Source organism: Oncorhynchus masou, chromosome 10 (assembly GCF_036934945.1).
Source record: "Oncorhynchus masou masou isolate Uvic2021 chromosome 10, UVic_Omas_1.1, whole genome shotgun sequence".
In the NCBI taxonomy this organism is placed as follows: Eukaryota; Metazoa; Chordata; class Actinopteri; order Salmoniformes; family Salmonidae; genus Oncorhynchus; species Oncorhynchus masou.
In genome coordinates, this window is record NC_088221.1 from 28799948 (window position 1) to 28814658 (window position 14711).

A 14711-nucleotide genomic window follows, 5' to 3' on the forward strand; every position below is an offset into this window, starting at 1 on the left:
CGGGTTTTTGCTTCTCCCTTGTACTTGATTGATTAATTAGGGTCACTAATTAGTAAGGAACTCCTTACCTGGTTGTCTAGGTCTTAATTGAAAGGAAAAAACTTAAACCAGCAGACACTAGGCCATCCATGGAATGCGTTTCACACCCCTGCCAGATAGTGTAAGCTTAACAATGGAATAGAGGTCGACCGATTATGATTTTTCAACGCTGATACCGATACCGTGTATTGGAGGACCAAAAAGCCGATACCGATTAATGGGCCGATTTAAAAAAAAAATGTATTTGTAATAATGACAATTACAACAATACTGAACACTTATTTTAACTTAATATAATACATCAATAAAATCAATTTAGCCTCAAGTAAATAATGAAAAATGTTCAATTTGGTTTAAATAATGCAAAAACAAAGTGTTGGAGAAGAAAGTGAAAGTGTAATATGTGCTATGTAAGAAAGCTAACGTTTCAGTTCCTTGCTCAGAACATGAGAACATATGAAAGCTGGTGGTTCCTTTTAACATGAGTCTTCAATATTCCCAGGTAAGAAGTTTTAGGTTGTAGTTATTATAGGAATTATAGGACTATTTCCCTCTATACCATTTGTATTTCATTAACCTTTGACTATTGGATGTTCTTATAGGCACTTTAGTTTTGCCAGTGTAACAGTATAGATTCCGTCCCTCTCCTCGCTCCTCCCCGGGCTCGAACCAGCAACACAACGACAACATCCACCATCGAAGCAGCATTACCCATGCAGAGCAAGGGGAACAACTACTAGAAGGCACAGAGCAAGTGACGTTTGAAACGCTATTAGCGCACGCTAACTAGCTAGCCATTTCACTTCGGTTACACTAGCCTCATCACAGGGGTTGATAGGCTTGAAGTCATAAACAGCGCAATGCTTGAAGCACAACGAAGAGCTGCTTGCAAAACGCCCGAAAGTGCTGTTTGAATGAATGTTTACGCGCCTGCTTCTGCCTACCACTGCTCGGTCAGATACTTAGATACTTGTATGCTCAGTCAGATTATATGCAACGCAGGACACGCTAGTTAATATCTAGTAATATCATCAACCATAGTTGTAGTTAACTAGTGATTATGATTGATTGTTTTTTATAAGATAAGTTTAATGCTAGCTAGCAACTTACCTTGGCTTACTGCATTCGCGTAACAGGCAGTCTCCTTGTGCAGTGCAACGAGAGAGAGGCAGGTCATTATTGCGTTGGACTAGTTAACTGTAAGGTTGCAAGATTGGATCCCCCGAGCTGACAAGGTGAAAATCTGTTGCTCTGCCCCTGAACAAGTTTATTTAACCCACCGTTCCTAGGCCGTCATTGAAAATAAGAATGTGTTTTTAACTGACTTTCCTAGTTAAATAAAATGTATAAAAACATTTTAAAAATCGGTGCCCAAAAATATCGATTTCCAATTGTTATGAAATTGGCCCTAATTAAATCGGCCATTCCAATTAAACGGTCGACCTCTACAATGGAACCTTGTAACTCTTCTTACCGTCTTTATGTTTGGTCTTGTCTGGTTCTGGCTTACGAGCAGGTGACTCCTTTGTCGGCTTGGTCCTTTTCTCAACTTTCCCTATGAGCTGGAATTTTTACAGAAATATATTTAAGATTTTACTTGAGGCAGCTTAAGATGTGCTGAAAGCCTAACAGTGAGGGCCTTGCTGCTTACTAACCTCACTACATGTAGTGCAAAGCTGCTTGGTTTACCTTCAGTGGTTTAGTGTTCTCTGCAGGGGTGGGCTGGTGGACCATCTGTTTGCGGGGAACGCGGTCCTTGGCCTCACAGTTCAGCAGGAACTTCTCAAACAGGTTAGTGGAGGTGGCTGGTTCCTTATCCCCGCCCACTTCCTCTTTAGACTCCTCCTCTCGGGCCTTGCTGGTGCTGGCCCCTGCACCAGAGGAGGACGAGGGGATTTTCGGTGGTGCAGAAGTTGCCTCCTGGCTTTTGCCCTTGGCCTTCTTGTGGACGTGGGCTGGGGTGTCGCTGGAGTCAGAGGTTGGTGTGGGCTCATCCCGGCTCTGGCTCTTGAAGGAGGCGAGGCTCTTGAGTTTTGCAAGGCCGCTTGTGGAGAGCGTGGGCGAAGTAGTTTCCGGCTTCTTGCCTTTCCTGTCCTGAAGGAAGTCCTTGATGCCCTGCAGCCTCAGGTCTGACTTTCCCTTCTTAATCTTGGGCTTGTCATCATTGCGAGACTTTTCAGTTGGTGTGGTATCATCCGTCTGGGACTCAGATGGCCCCTCGCTAAGCTCCTCTTCCAGGGGGGCGGTGGCCTCATCTTCAGTGGACTCCAGATCACCCCTTTGATCCTTCTTTGTCTTTTTCTTCTTCCCTTCCTCCATGTTATCTTTTTTCCTATGCTTTCCTCCTTCCTTGGACTTGTCCTTCCTGTGCTTCTTGGAGGGCACGGGGGCTTCTTCCTCATCAGATTCAACAAATCTCTTCTTGGAGTCTGACATCTTGGTATTGCGGCCCGGGGTTGGGGGAGGGGAAAGCTCCTCTTCATCAGACTCTGGTGCCGGACGAGGCCTGAAGTCCTCCTTGCGCTTGTCTTTCTTCTTTTTCCTCTTCTCCTTCGAGGGAAGTGCCTCTTCTTCTTGGGGCTTCTTCTTTTTCTTTTTCTTGACAGGCAGGTCTGTGGGCTTGTCTTTATCACTGTCAGAGTCGGCATCGAACACGTCACTCTTCATGGGCAGCTTCTACAGAGAAGAGGGGACATTCACATCAGAAAATAGAAAGTGATATCAGTTACTCAAATGTATACAGAACAAAAATATATACGCAACATGCAACAATTTCAACGATTTTACTGAGTCCCGCCAATTAAAATACATTCATCAGGCCCTAATATATGGATTTCACATGACTGGGCAGGGGCGTAGCCATGGTTGGGCCTGGTAGGGCATAGGCCCACCCACTGGGGAGCCAGGCCCAGCCAATCAGAATGAGTTTTTCCCCACAAAAAGGCTTTACTAGAGACAGAAATACTCCTCAGTTTCATTAACTGTCCGGACAGCTGGTCTCAGACGATCCAACAGGTCCTGGGCTGACGTGGTCGGTTGGCCGGTTGGACATACTGCCAAATTCTCTAAAACGACATTAGGCGTCTTATGGTAGAGAAATGAACAGTACATTCTCTGGCAAAAGCTCTGGTGGACATTCCTACAGTCAGCATGCCAATTGAACGCTCCCTCAAAACTTGAGACATCTGTGGCATTGTGTTGTGTGACAAAACTGCACATTTGAGAGTGGCCTCATTACACAAGGTGCACCTGTGTAATGAGCATGCTGTTTAATCAGCCAATCTTGGTATGCCACACCTGTCAGGTGGAAGGATTATCTTGGCAAAGGAGAAATGCTCACTAACAGGGAAACAAATTGGTGCACAAAATTGGAGAGAAATAATCTTTTAATGCATCTGAAAAATGTTTGGGATCTTATTTCAGCTCAGGAAACACGAGACCGACCAACACTTTACATTTATAAACAACACTTTCCGTTTATATTTTTGTCAGTGTAGTTAGTGTAACAGTCAGTCAGAAAAATCTAAAACATTCCATCCCAGCAATTAGACTCAACAAGCCTTTCTTATGGTGGCTATGATCCTCCTGGATAGGACTTACCATGCCCTTCTTAGCATCTTGGTCTTTCTTGACCTTAGCCTCTGCCAGAGCCCTCTTGTAGCCCAGCAGCACCTCCCTGCAATCCTCCAGGTGGGCCTCAGGCTCCCAAGTGTCATCGTCAGATGAGTAGTTCTTCCAGCGAACGCGGTACAGGACCTCCCCCTAAAGACAAGGACAAATACATGTGGGTGAGAGCAATATGAGAATGCTTGCTGGAAATGTTTTCATTGCAGAAAATGAAGACTGACTGACTGTTAGGGTTTGGCGATATAGCAAATTCATTTGGATTTATGTATTTACGTGATATTCCAAAACGTCTGTATCGCAAAAAACACTTTTTTTGTGTGAGCATTTACAGTTGAAATCGGAAGTTTACATACACCTTAACCAAATACATTTAAACTAATTTTTCACAATTCCTGACATTCAATCCTAGTAAAAATTCCCCGTCTTAGGATCACCATTTTATTTTAAGAATGTGAAAATGTCAGAATAATAGAAGAGAGAATGATTTATTTCAGCTTTGATTTCTTTCATCGCATTCCCAGTGGGTCAGAAGTTTACATGCACTCAATTAGTATTTGGTAGCATTGCCTTTAAATTGATTTTACTTGGGTCAAAGTTTCAGGTAGCCTTCCACAAGCTTCCCACAATAAGTTGGGTGAATTTTGGCCCATTCCTCCTGACAGAGCTTGTGTAACTGAGTCAGGTTTAACTTCCTGACTGATGTCTGACTGATGTCTTGAGATGTTGCTTCAATATATCCACATAATTTTCTTTCCTCGTGATGATATCCATTTTGTGCAGTAAAGCACCCCCACAATATGATGCTGCGAGCCTGTGCTTCACGGTTGGGATGGGGTCTTCGGCTTGCAAGCCTCCCCCTTTTTCCCCCAAACATAATGATGGTCATTATGGCCAAACAGTTCTATTTTTGTTTCATCAGACCAGAGGACATTTCTCCAAAAAGTACAATCTTTGTCCCATGTGCAGTTGCAAACCATAGTCTGGCTTGTTTATGGCGGTTTTGGAGCAGTGGCTTCTTCCTTGCTTCCTTTCAGGTTATGTCAATATAGGACTCGTTTTACTGTGGATATAGATACTTTTGTACCTGTTTCCTACAGCATCTTCACAAGGTCCTTTGCTGTTGTTCCCGGGATTGATTTGCACTTTTCGCACCAAAGTACGTTCATCTCTAGGAGACAGAACGCGTCTCCTTCCTGAGCGGTATGACGGCTGCGTGGTCCCATGGTGTTTATACTCACGTACTATTGCTTGTAGAGATGAACGTGGTACCTTTAGCTGTTTGGAAATTGCTCCCAAGGATGAACGAGACTTGTGGAGGTCTACAATTTTCTTCCTGAGGTCTTGGCTGATTTCTTTTGATTTTCCCATGATGTCAAGCAAAGAGGCAATGACTTTGAAGGTTGGAGGTGTTACCCACAGGTAACACCCCCAATTGACTCAAATTATGTTAATTAGCCTATCAGAAGCTTCTAACGCCATGGCATAATTTTCTGGAATTTTCCAAGCTGTTCAAAGGCACAGTCAACTCAGTGTATGTAAACTTCTGACCCACTGGAATTGGAATAAAGTGAATTATAAGTGAAATAATCGGTCTGTAAACAATTGTTGGAAACATTACTTGTGTCATGCACAAAGTAGATGTCCTAACAGACTTCCCAAAACTATAGTTTGTTAATTAACAAGAAATTTGTGGAGCGGTTGAAAAACAAGTTTTAAATTACTCCAACCTAAGTGTATGTAAACTTCCGACTACAACTGTATGGCCGCTTCTTCTCATGTTGTATTTTTGATCTCGTTTCCTTCGCTCCATCTATGCTGTGTGCACCTACGATTTACACCAAAGATCTATACAGTGCCTTGCGAAAGTATTCGGCCCCCTTGAACTTTGCGACCTTTTGCCACATTTCAGGCTTCAAACATAAAGATATAAAACTGTATTTTTTTGTGAAGAATCAACAACAAGTGGGACACAATCATGAAGTGGAACGACATTTATTGGATATTTCAAACTTTTTTAACAAATCAAAAACTGAAAAATTGGGCGTACAAAATTATTCAGCCCCTTTACTTTCAGTGCAGCAAACTCTCTCCAGAAGTTCAGTGAGGATCTCTGAATGATCTAATGTTGACCTAAATGACTGATGATAAATACAATCCGACTGTGTGTAATCAAGTCTCCGTATAAATGCACCTGCACTGTGATAGTCTCAGAGGTCCGTTAAAAGCGCAGAGAGCATCATGAAGAACAAGGAACACACCAGGCAGGTCCGAGATGCTGTTGTGAAGAAGTTTAAAGCCGGATTTGGATACAAAAAGATTTCCCAAGCTTTAAACATCCCAGGGAGCACTGTGCAAGCGATAATATAGAAATGGAAGGAGTATCAGACCACTGCAAATCTACCAAGACCTGGCCGTCCCTCTAAACTTTCAGCTCATACAAGGAGAAGACTGATCAGAGATGCAGCCAAGAGGCCCATGATCACTCTGGATGAACTGCAGAGATCTACAGCTGAGGTGGGAGACTCTGTCCATAGGACAACAATCAGTCGTATATTGCACAAATCTGGCCTTTATGGAAGAGTGGCAAGAAGAAAGCCATTTCTTAAAGATATCCATAAAAAGTGTCGTTTAAAGTTTGCCACAAGCCACCTGGGAGACACACCGAACATGTGGAAGAAGGTGCTCTGGTCAGATGAAACCAAAATTGAACTTTTTGGCAAAAATGCAAAACGTTATGTTTGGCGTAAAAGCAACACAGCTCATCACCCTGAACACACCATACCCACTGTCAAACATGGTGGTGGCAGCATCATGGTTTGGGCCTGCTTTTCTTCAGCAGGGATAGGGAAGATGGTTAAAATTGATGGGAAGATGGATGGAGCCAAATACAGGACCATTCTGGAAGAAAACCTGATGGAGTCTGCAAAAGACCTGAGACTGGGACGGAGATTTGTCTTCCAACAAGACAATGATCCAAAACATAAAGCAAAATCTACAATGGAATGGTTCAAAAATAAACATACCCAGGTGTTAGAATGGCCAAGTCAAAGTCCAGACCTGAATCCAATCGAGAATCTGTGGAAAGAACTGAAAACTGCTGTTCACAAATGCTCTCCATCCAACCTCACTGAGCTCGAGCTGTTTTGCAAGGAGGAATGGGAAAAAATGTCAGTCTCTCGATGTGCAAAACTGAGAGACATACCCCAAGCGACTTACAGCTGTAATCGCAGCAAAAGGTGGCGCTACAAAGTATTAACTTAAGGGGGCTGAATAATTTTGCACGCCCAATTTTTCAGTTTTTGATTTGTTAAAAAAGTTTGAAATATCCAATAAATGTCGTTCCACTTCATGATTGTGTCCCACTTGTTGTTGATTCTTCACAAAAAAATACAGTTTTATATCTTTATGTTTGAAGCCTGAAATGTGGCAAAAGGTCGCAAAGTTCAAGGGGGCCGAATACTTTCGCAAGGCACTGTATGTAACGACAACATGCTCATGTCTCCGCTCTAACAACGGGAGTCATTGTCCCAATGACTTGGGCTTATTTTGGACAGATTTTGGCAGGAGTGAAACAGTCATCCTCTCTGTTTGCGCACACACAACAAGCCCGTCACAACAAATATGAGAGATCACTTCTTCCTCTCTGACAAGCAGTTTGGTCCAACAGAAACAAATCAAATCCAATTTTATTTGTCACATACACATGGTTAGCAGATGTTAATGCGAGTGTAGCGAAATGCTTGTGCTTCTAGTTCCGACAATGCAGTAATAACCAACAAGTAATCTAACTAACAATTCCTAAACTACTGTCTTATACACAGTGTAAGGGGGTAAAGAATATGTACATAAAGATATATGAATGAGTGATGGTACAGAGCAGCATAGGCAAGATACAGTAGATGGTATCGAGTACAGTATATACATATGAGATGAGTATGTAAACAAAGTGGCATAGTTAAAGTGGCTAGTGATACATGTATTACATAAGGATGCAGTCGATGATATAGAGTACAGTATATAGGTATGCATATGAGATGAATAATGTAGGGTAAGTAACATTATATAAGGTAGCATTGTTTAAAGTGGTTAGTGATATATTTACATCATTTCCCATCAATTCCCATTATTAAAGTGGCTGGAGTTGAGTCAGTGTCAGTGTGTTGGCAGCAGCCACTCGATGTTAGTGGTGGCTGTTTAACAGTCTGATGGCCTTGAGATAGAAACTGTTTTTCAGTCTCTCGGTCCCAGCTTTGATGCACCTGTACTGACCTCGCCTTCTGGATGATAGCGGGGTGAACAGGCAGTGGCTTGGGTGGTTGTTGTCCTTGATGATCTTTATGGCCTTCCTGTAACATCGGGTGGTGTAGGTGTCCTGGAGGGCAGGTAGTTTGCCCCCGGTGATGCGTTGTGCAGACCTCACTACCCTCTGGAGAGCCTTACGGTTGAGGGCGGAGCAGTTGCCGTACCAGGCGGTGATACAGCCCGCCAGGATGCTCTCGATTGTGCATCTGTAGAAGTTTATGAGTGCTTTTGGTGACAAGCCAAATTTTTTCAGCCTCCTGAGGTTGAAGAGGCACTGCTGCGCCTTCTTCACGATGCTGTCTGTGGGTGGACCAATTCAGTTTGTCTGTGATGTGTATGCCGAGGAACTTAAAACTTGCTACTCTCTCCACTACTGTTCCATCGATGTGGATAGGGGGGTGTTCCCTCTGCTGTTTCCTGAAGTCCACAATCATCTCCTTAGTTTTGTTGACGTTGAGTGTGAGGTTATTTGACAACAGTCATATGGCCACTGAAACAGAGACATTATTTTACCATAATAGAGAAGTTAACCTTTCTAATGATACCCTTTTTGTCTCAACTCTTCAATTTTCTCGCAGAGCAGATGTTACTAAAATAGGAGTATCAATGAACATTGATTCAGTTTGTCAGCTAACAGAATTTTGGCCAAAGACTGTTATACTGGCTGTGTAGTCTTCTTTATAAATGTGCAATAAGCATAAAACAATTATATACAGAATGTTCATTCCATAATGCAATTAGCGGGAAAACATCATTGTCAAATAGGCACTGCACATGCAAGCAGTTTCATGTGAGAGATGAAAATATCCATTTTAAAAAATGAAAGAGGAGATCTAATAAGCTACTTTGACGCAAGGTAAGACATGCCTCATATGTATTAAAATGTTCAGGTTTCAAACAATTACGTACTTTTTCAAAATGCATACTAATTGCAAAGTGATGTGTGAGGTACTGATGAAGCCTGTCTTCCGTTGCCATTTGATGCACTGTTCAAAACAACTGAGAACTCAGAAATCTCTGACTTCTGACTTCAGTGCTTTCAAGACAACTAACTGGGGAAAAACGAGCTCCGAAAATCATTTTAAAACGCTCATCCAACTCGGAATTCCAACTATGGACTCTTTCTAAAGCTTCGACTTTCCGAACTGAAGATCACTGACGTCATGATTTCACCTTGTATTTTACGAGTTCCCAGTTGCTTTGAAAGCATCACAAGATGCTGCGGCAGCAGCAGATTTTTCACTCAAAGACTCTGTATGCTGTGCACGTGTGATTAATAGGATAATTCACAAATACTGTACACAAACGGCAATTTAATTCCACTAGAATATGCAAATTAACCTAGACCGATAAGCATTACCAGTCACACGTTTTTACATCGACTGGTATATCCATTAATTAATAGGTTAATTAAGCAATGAGGCATGAGGGAGTGTGGTATATGACCAATATAACACAGCTAAGGGCTGTTAATATACAAGATGCAAAGCGGAGTGCCTGAATACAGCCCTTAGTGGTATATGGCCAATATACCATGGCTAACCCCCAAAATGCCTTATTGCTATTATAAGCTGGTTCCTAACATAATTAGAGCAGTAAAAGAACATGTTGTCATATCTGTGGTATACGGTCTGATATACCACGGCTGTCAGCCATTCAGGACTCAAACCAGCCGTGGTATATTGGCCATATACCACACCTTCTCAGGCTTTATAGCTTAAATTCTATCGCAATGGGATTTTTTCTTTTTCTCCCGGACAATTGACCAGAGACAATTTTATCGGCTTTTCTATTTATTTATTTTAATCGGACAAAAACCACCTATTACCGGCTAATGGAAACCCTGCGCCACACACACACACACACTTTCACATATGCAGAGTGCAATGTAATCGGTGTCCAAAAATGCAAATTACTGATTGTTCTGAAAACTTAAAATCGGCCCTAATTAAAATCGGCCATTCCGATTAAATCGGTCGACCACTACTCCCTACTCTGGCCTCCCCTAACCCGGATAACGCTGGAGCAATTGTGCTCCGCCCTATGGGACTTACAATCACGGCCGGTTGTGATACAGCCAGGGATCGAACCAGGGTCTGCAGTGACGCCTCAAGCACTGAGATGCAGTGCCTTTGACTGCTGCGCCACTCGGGAGCCAAAAATATGGGCAGTTATTCTAACATAGGCGGTGTGTGGATTTCAAGCTTTGGAGAAATTTTTCACCAGAAAAATGCAGACTTATGTAAGAGCCTACTATTCCTAATATGATGATTAGATAACCTAACTCAATCACTGATGGCAAAAAGACTCTTCAATGCTGTGTGTAATGGCTTGGAGTAGGCCGAGGCTATAACAAATACAATATAACATCCCTCTAACCTGATCGAGGATATTAATGCCCTCTTTATCATTGGGCACCGACACAATAATCCAGACAGTGAATATGCACACTCACCGGGGATATGGCCGATGTTCTCCGCTGGTGCTAATAAAATTCAATACTATTCGCTCAATTAAGTTGATTATTTTGATAATTAAAACACAGATTGGAGTCTTCATTGTCTTCTCTTTAAAGCAATAGCCATTTGTTTTCCAAACAGTTTTTCTGCGATTGTATATTTAAATATTGCAATATGCCTGGCTCTCCACTTTTCACTGACAGTCGCAACTCAACAATCATCTATACGGCATTTGCAGCACGCTCTGCCCAAACTGCGGGCCCTTCCGACTGTAGGCAATACGATTTAAAATAAAGCTAATAATCTTCTGTGACCAAATCATGATTTCTGGTGTAGTAGCTTATTTTAAATTGTATTTATTTCTGTATAAACAGGAGTAAGCTAATTAGGCTATATCATTTTGGCAATTTAATTAAATGTACATTAAGGAAAGCTTAGCTTCCCCTAGCCTTATGGACTTGCTGCCAATGTCTTCTAACATCTTCAAATTGCTCATCGAAATTCGGTAAGAATGACACGCGCCGCTGTATCCAAGTTGCATGTTCTGTTACGATGAATTACCATAAACTAAATGTGATTTGTCATTCTGAGAACCGTGGGTGCACGCCCTAATCAGGTTATGTAACCAATGCATATGAGTCCAGTACCTTTCTTAAATTCAAACGCTGCCGGTCAAATGTCCGGCATCACATTTTCCTGCTACGTGTACATATTACCTCACCTTGTACCCCTGCATATAGACTCTGTACAGGTACTCCTTGTGTATTAACTTTGCATTGTTGGAAACGGACCCGTATGTTAGCATTGCACTGTTCGTCTACACCTGTTGTCTACAAAGCAAGTGACAAATACATTTGATTTGACCCATGTCTACTCATAGACCTCTCCGTCTGAGACAAACACACATTCAGTTGAAAGGCTGTGTCTAGCACTGTGGCACACAGCCAGTATTTTCTGTCCCCACCCTCCTATCCAGTGAACTGGGACAACAGAGAGCTCCAGTCAGAGGGAATAAGGGACAGGGGCTGCAGAGTTCTCTGACAATTTGACAGACTTTGCTTGTTTGGATCATGTGAATAATGTGTTCTGGTTCAAGTGCGGTACAAGTGTGACTGTAGCACAGTGCATGGCTGGTTGTGATTATAAATATATATATATTTTTTAAAGAGTCAGGTTTCTCTCTCCCCACTCCATCTTCCTCAGAGGCTTTGTTTTCCTTTCTCCCCCTCTCATGCCTCAGCTCAAAAGCAGTTACATAAGAGGAACTGGCTGTGTGAGTGACACCAGACCTCCCCCTACACACACAGACCCCTCCTCCTCATCCAATATTGCCCTCCCCTCCGGAACTTTGCCTTTGCTGGGGCTGGGTATTTCACTGAATCGCTATTGAGCGAAAATCACAAACATAAGCCTCAGACAAGCCTCTCTTTCTCCCGTTCTCTCTCCATTTCACACACACACACTTGTCTGCAGAGGAGCCTTCTGGTCCATCTTGTGTGGCAACACAGCAGCTCTATTCTGTGGTGTCGTGCAGGGTTCCCCAACTGGCCTGCGGATGGTTTTATTTGGCCCCCCAAGTTTTTAGAGAAAAAATAATAATGTGTGTAATTTTTTTTGTTGAACATAAGGTCAAGTATTCCCACGCATAATAAGAGAGACACAATGTGCTGGTATACAAATGTAAGAAAGGTAAGAAATTATTATGTTTTAGTCAAACATGTTTGGGCTTCTTGTGGTCAATTTGCAGTCTACAAATGATTTGTAATTATGTTCCAGCCCCCTGACCAATAAAAAAAACAGCCGGCGGCTGAATCTAGTTGATGATCCCTGGTGTACTGTATGTAGTACAGTTATCTCACCAGACTGAAATGTGGTTGCCATCTGTCTGATTCTCAGGGGACTTTGTAAACCGTTCTCAGACAAGGGGAAGACAAACCCTAGCCAAACTCCAGTCCTCCCACCCCCTTTTCACCAAAGTGTGCACTTGTTCACTCCCTCTGTTGTTCACTCCCATTTGTTCACCCAGTATTGATGGTTCATCGGCGGGCATTGAATAACCAGTGCAACCCAGCTAGAAGAGACCAGTGTAATGTTCTGCAAGGACACCTGGCTGTACCCACAATTCAAAGAAAGCCGACTCATTATTGTAGAACACCATCACCTGTTCATTATATTCATAGGCGTGAAAAGGAACGGTCTGTACCATTGTATTATTTACCGTGGGGAAAGGAGCGTCATTGCTAATGTATTTAGTTAGCTCGAAGATAGAACATGTCTAGAGACAGTGTCGATATATATGGCCAACATAACAAAAACAAAGATGACAGCAGAAGATAGAATTCTGCAGCTGCGTACTAGACAGAGGTAGTTACGAGTTGGTTGTACACGCGTTAACACGGAGGGTTTGTTCTATTTGGCAAGTCTCTGCAAGTGGGACTGGCTGAAGTCCAGTGGATGAAAGAATAACACCAGTCTGTCTGGCCAAGCTTTAATGTTCGTGCAAAGAGGGGGGGCGTCGGATGCCTGGGCAAAGTTGTGCAGCCATTGACATTTCCTTTGCGGTTGGCTAGTTAGCTAACTGTTCATTTTATACATCAGTGAACTGTGCGTGGACATTTGAGCGTTTCTCTGCATTAGCTAGCCATATAACGTTATTTCGTTTAATACAAAACGGTTCCTAGTGTTTGTCATTGTCAAATTGTGTAGTTTGTTAGCTAGCAGCAACGTTCAGTTAGCTAAGTTAACAACAAGCTTGCTTTGTTACTGTACCTCCTCCGTTCGCATGTCAATAATCCTCTCCACTTCGTAAACATCTTCAACCTCGTCTTCGCTGTCTCCAGCCTCTGGCTTTTCCGCCATTTTATCGTAACAGGAATAAACAACAGTAATTATCTTATTATGCCTTCGCCGGTATTAAAGCCAAGCCCTGAGATAGCTAACTATCTACAGTACACGCTAGCAATTTTTATTAGCTTTGTTAGCCACAACAACTGTATGTTAGGCTAGCTGGTTAACTAACATTAAAGAGCGGGGGGCTGATAGACCAGGCGGGCTGACTGAGTAGGCGGAGATACGTCTTCTTCGTGTAGTTGACTTCTTCGATGAGGCAGTTGGCATCCAATAAATGTTGTATTACCGCCACCTATTACACTGGAGTATACCTCCTTCTTACTTTGCTTGAAAAAAATATAATAATAATGATAAAGAAAAAATTTAATTAAGAAAACAATACCCTACCATCTAACCCTACACTCACAAAAATCCCACCACCCTACTCTATTATTTATATATCTTGCCTCAGGCCAACAGCCTGAAAAGACAGTACACCACCAACCAACACACCCTGTACCTCTTCTTCTGTCAAGTCTCGTACACCCAAATACCTCTCTGCAGCTACCACCACAACCTCAATGTTCTGCAACTTACATTCCATCCCTGCAGTACAGTTGATAACCATTGCTATAAACGGAACAATACATGCACCACACTGACGCCCCTCAGGGGTGCGTGCTTAGTCCCTTCCCATACTCCCTGTTTGCCCACGACTGCATGGCCGGGCACGACTCAAACACCCTAATTTATTTCTCTGACAAAACGATGGTGGTAGGCCTGATCACAGACAATGATAAGACCTGGTACACACCTTTTCTATTTATATACTGTCGATAATGTCTGTACACGCCATCATGTGTAGATGGGAGACCAGATGCTGCTGGAAGTGGTGTTGGAGGGCAAGTAGGAGGCACTCTTTCCTCTGGTCTGAAAAAATATCCCAATGCCCCAGGGCAGTGATTGGGGACACTGCCCTGTGTAGGGTGCCGTCTTTCGGATTGGACGTTAAATGGGTGTCCTGACTCTCTGAGGTCATTAAAGATCCCATGGCACTTATCGTAAGAGTAGCGGTGTTAACCCCAGTGTCCTGGCTAAATTCCCAATCTGGCCCTCAAACCATCACGGTCACCTAATAATCCCCAGTTTACAATTGGCTCATTCATCCCCCTCCTCTCCTCTGTAACTATTCCCCAGGTCGTTGCTGTAAATGAGAATGTGTTCTTAGTCAACTTACCTGGTAAAATTACGGATAAATTAAATAAAATAAAATAAAAATCATATACATATACAGTATTTCTATATTTCCTAATTCCTTTCTTTACATTATTTGTATTTGTGTGTTTTGTTTTGTTATGTATTACTGCACTGTTGGAGCTAGGAACATAAGCATTTTGCTACACCCGCAATAACATCTGCAAAATATGTGTACTCGACCAATAAAATTCAATTTGA

At 42.6% G+C, this 14711-nt stretch overlaps 1 protein-coding gene across 5 annotated transcripts in view; it reads right to left on the reverse strand.

Annotated features, from left to right (window-relative positions):
- The window catches only part of LOC135547477 (M-phase phosphoprotein 8-like), a 41196-nt gene extending 27698 nt beyond the window's left edge, over nucleotides 1-13498 (reverse strand). For all 5 annotated transcript variants that reach the window (XR_010456720.1, XR_010456719.1, XM_064976523.1 and 2 more), the window contains exons 1-4: nucleotides 13197-13498; nucleotides 3640-3801; nucleotides 1729-2715; nucleotides 1514-1601 (exon numbers count right to left, since the gene is read on the reverse strand). Coding sequence is in view for 3 of the 5 variants with exons in the window: in XM_064976523.1 (XP_064832595.1) it covers nucleotides 1514-1601; nucleotides 1729-2715; nucleotides 3640-3801; nucleotides 13197-13286 (1327 nt within the window). In the remaining 2 variants the exon portion in view is untranslated. The remainder of the gene's footprint in view (nucleotides 1-1513; nucleotides 1602-1728; nucleotides 2716-3639; nucleotides 3802-13196) is intronic.
- Between the last annotated feature and the right edge of the window lie 1213 nt (nucleotides 13499-14711).